General features: G+C 60.4%; 1 protein-coding gene across 1 annotated transcript; it reads right to left on the bottom strand.

The window, feature by feature from the left end:
* Positions 1-965: 965 nt before the first annotated feature.
* Positions 966-3,156, bottom strand: LOC136459732 (uncharacterized). Its single transcript, XM_066459573.1, has one exon. The coding sequence runs from the start codon at positions 2,778-2,780 to the stop codon at positions 1,545-1,547; it is 1,236 nt and encodes a 411-aa protein (XP_066315670.1). The 5' UTR covers positions 2,781-3,156; the 3' UTR covers positions 966-1,544.
* Positions 3,157-4,321: the final 1,165 nt, after the last annotated feature.

The raw sequence follows: 4,321 nt of genomic DNA, 5'->3' as shown, positions 1-4,321 counted from the left end.
GTTGCTACACTCATAGTTGGAGTATTATTGTGGAAAAGCTCTAATAAAATAGTTATGGTGTCATCAATGATGCATACCGTACTATAGCTTGTCATGAGGCTTCAGAAACAGGTAAAAGGAGGTTAAGAGAATTTGTATCGCATTTAACAATGGTAGTCAACAGCAATAACCATTTAAAGTAGTTAACTCCTAAGATAACATGTCAAGTGTGCTGCCAAACACATTGACATTAAGTTATATGTTGTAAAGGAGAAAATTCAGAATCATTTTGAAAGCATTGAGCATATAAGTACCAAGCAAGTACTTGCGGATCCGCTTACCAAAGGCTAACCACCCAGTACGTTCAGAGAACACACAATGGACATGGGTTTATGGGAAAGCCTATGATTTCTAGATACTAAGGGCCTAATTGAGAATCTGTTTCAAAACAGAGAGGTGCATTATAGCTATTAAATCTAATGTCAATTGACCATGACGATGAGGCATGCTCTATGCACTGATGTGTGATGGAATGAGAAAATATAAAGTAAGTTAAGTTTAAGTCATAAGATGAGATAAGGAGAAGAATGTTAGGATTGATCTCCACCAACTTAGCACAACGGTCCCGTTGATCCCTGTCCTAGTCAGGGGCGTCCAACCGTTCTTCTGGCTGATAGGCTCCCGTCGCATGATGCAATAAATAGGAGGTTGGGACTGGAGCTCGAGACACGAGGTTGATCGCATTTGCCAGCGACGAAAAGCGACATAGCCCTCACCGTTGTCACCAGACCGGGCCTGCATTGCTACTTCGTCCCCGGCACCATGGCCACGACTGTAGACTTGAGATGAGGCTATCTAAGTTAAATCATTACCCGCTAGGCCTATACAGATCCTACAAACCCCATCAGCCGCATGCGCTGCTGTTGCCAATCGCTTGTCCCGTCAGTCCCCGACCCCGATCCCCATCCATCTACTGGACCGCTGGAATGAATCGGTCGCTCGACGGGACAGACGCCGCAGAGGCCACCCAACGGCGCCCTGCCTGCCTGCCGCACTGCCGCACTGGCTTTTTCCCAGCGTTTTGCCCCCAAGTCATTTGGCATCTCGTCACGTCTCGTCGACCCGGCACGGCGGCACTGGCCACACTGGGCATGGACGCATGGCAAAGTCACCGACCCATCATCGAATGTTTCACATGCCACTCACGCTGTTCGTTACTACCACCACACTCGACACGACGAGCGAGCGAGCGACACGGACGATGCATGCGTGTTACATTACTACCGATTACATGGACACGGGTGCTTTCTGCTTCATCCATGGCCGACCATGACTCATGGGCATGGCTGGCTGCTTGAGGTGAGCACCAGAGCTTAGCCTAGCTTCGTTCTAGTACAGTAGAGGATATCGAAGCTACTCGATCGAATTAGAGCAGATCAAGGAGAGTAATGAAAAAAGAAAAAAGAAAAAAGAAAACAAGAAGGGGGCAAGGTAAGGTAAAGATATGGAAGAACGAGCCTAGAGCTCGAATTTGTATGTACAATGCCGTGCCTTGCTGCTGCTGATCAGTACACCTTCTTAGAGAAGAAGGTCCGGAGCCCGAAGAGCCCCTGCGGCGGGTTCCCTTCCTCGCCGGCGCCCTCCACGTTGTTCCGGCAGCCGGCGGCTGGCGCCGCCTTGTCATCGCTGGCTGCAGCTGCGGCCGCGGCAGCGGCGGGTGCCGAGGCCGGGGCGGGGTTCGCGGCCGCCTTCTTCTTGGCGCTCACCTGCTTCTGCTCGGCGGCGGTTCGCTGCAGCTTGTTGCGCCTCAGCTGCCACACGGCGCTGGGCCGCCCGACGCGGATGCCGCCGGAGCCGGACCCGACTGCGTTATTATTGTTACGGCCCTGTCCGGGCACCCACCTCCTCAACATGGACGTGGCGCTGGATGTGCCGGCGGCAGCGGGCAATGGCGCCGCCTGCGGCTGAGTGGCCGCGTCGGCGTCTTCTTCGGCTGGTGCTTCTGGCGCTGCAACTACAACTGCCACTGCGGTGGCGGTGGGAATGGTCGGCACAGGCCCGGAGGACTCCCCGCGGGAGTTGCTACGGGAGCACGGCGCGCTGCTCACTTTGCGCGGAGCCGGCGCCGGGGTCGGCGGCGGGCTCGGGGTGCTGGCATTGGCGTTGGGGTTGGCGCTCGCACCGGCACCGGCGCTTGCGCCGGCGGCGGCGTTGGGATTTGGATTTGGATTCGGATTGGGCTTGGCCCTGCTCAAGGAGCCGGCACCTGCGCCGGCGGAGCGGCTCCTGGAGAAAGGCCAGATGTTGATGTTAATCAGCTCGGCGTTCCCGCTGACGCTGCTCACGCGCCGCTCCACCTTCTTGCGTTCCTTGGCCTCGCCGCCCGCCTTGAAGATGTCCTTCCACTTGAACGTGACCGCGGGGAGTTCCGGGGTCGGCGCGATACCGGACTCCGCGAGCGGCTGGGCGGCCTCCCCTTCCGCCTGCGCTTCAGGCAGCGGGAGCGCCGCGGCGTCCGCGCCCGTGCCCGCGCCCTTCAAGTCCGCCGCCGCGGCGTCGGCTTGAGGCTGAGGCTGAGGCGCGCCGTCGCTGTCCGGGTTGGCCGGCGCCTGGAGGATGTGGAGCGGGAGCACGACGCCGCCGGAGAAGAGCTCGTCGGCGGTGAGCAGCGCCGGGGACGGGTTCCTGCCCACCATCCAGAACTCGAACTCGGGCGACGCGGCGTGGGACGGCGAGGACCTCCCGGACTCGCACTCCGGTACCGGGGGAGGAGGAGGAAGCGCCCCCACGGCATCCGCCATTGCCGCTGCGGTAAAGAACACCCGCGACGGCACTAGCTGGCGGCGGCCTGTGCTTGCTCTGGCCGCGTCTCGGATCTGGGCGGCGGCGGCGGCGACAATGGGAGACGGGTTCAGCAGGATGCCATGAACTCACTCACGCAGAGGATGCCATGGACTGTGTGTCTGTGCGTGAGGCCGGCTGTGAGCAGTGCTTGGCGAGCCGTGCTGGGCAGAGAAGGGAGAGGAGGCGTGGGAGGTGGGGGTGATGGTGGTGTGGCAGTGCCAGCCGTTCTGGCTCAGGCTCAGCTCGGCTGCCGCTGCCGCTGATTCCCGCCTCGCCTGTCGCGAAACGCAGCGTTGCATATGCGCTCTGAAATCTTTGTCTGGTGACGCGCGCCCCCTCCCCTCTCTCTTTATTCGCCCGTTTCTGGGGACGGCCGCCCCCACCACCACGTTTACTTGCCTTGCCTTGCTGCTCTCTCTCTCTCTCTCAGCGCGAAGGGAGTAGTGAAGTCAAGCGTCCGGCGAGCGAGCGAGCTCGGTGGCGTTAAGCAACTGCTCTGTTCACATCCACATCCGGAGGTAGAGCAACAAGCCAGGCCAGGCAGGCCGCAGGCACCATCACATGTCCGTACTGAACGCACTGTTGCGATAAACCAACCCTACCCTACCCAGGCTACCCAGCCATGTCGCAGTCTCAGGTGGTTGGCTGATGCCGACCGGGCGGCCGCGTCAGTTATCGCTCTGCGGTGGCGCGGAACAGCGCGCGCGGCCGCTGCCCGCCCCCAGCCACAGGCTCGTGCCGTAACGACGCAGCTACAGCGATGCCCCGCCGGCCCGGCATGTCACACGCAGCGGCCCCTCCTCCTCCTGTCCGTGTCCAGCGCGCACACTCCACGGATACACGTCCCCGCCTAACGCGCCGTCCGGTCCGTACAACGGTGGTTGCGGGGGGCGATGAGCTGGCCGCCGCCTGTTCGATCGATTAGTCAGCCTGTCCACCGAGCCGGCGTCGACGTTCTGCTGCCACGGCCGTCGTCGCCGGCTCCGACCCAATCCCAATAATACGGCGCGTACGTACGCCGGCTGCGTCCGGGACCACGCATATGCGGGGTCGTTGCGTCGGTTGTCGCAGCTATGCGTGTGCGTGCTCGATCGATATATCGCCGAGTGGTTGCGTGCGCTCCTGAAACGAAACGGGACGGGAAGCCCGTCGGCCCGTGGACTGATCGAAGCAGACACAGGGGTGTGTAGAGGCCTAGAGGGAGGTGGACATACTCTAGTGCAGTTCGTTGCCGGCCGGCCGGAATGAATGGAATCGGCCTGGATGGTGCGCTTGCACCGGAAAGGAGGAGGTGGAGGAGCGGCCGGCGGGCCGGCCGGATCACGTGGTGGCGCCCATGCAGCTAGCCTGACCCAGCCGGATTAACCAACCACCGATCAATCATGCGTGTTCATGTTCTGTTCCTGCGGCCTAGGTAGAGAGTAGCTGAAAGGCGCCAGCATCGGATGCCCAACCCAGCCCAACTGTCTAGCAATGCAAGCTCTCTTAACTCCCACCA

This window comes from Miscanthus floridulus, chromosome 6, assembly GCF_019320115.1.
Source record: "Miscanthus floridulus cultivar M001 chromosome 6, ASM1932011v1, whole genome shotgun sequence".
Classification (NCBI taxonomy): domain Eukaryota; kingdom Viridiplantae; phylum Streptophyta; class Magnoliopsida; order Poales; family Poaceae; genus Miscanthus; species Miscanthus floridulus.
This window is presented reverse-complemented; position numbering and strand designations above follow the sequence as displayed.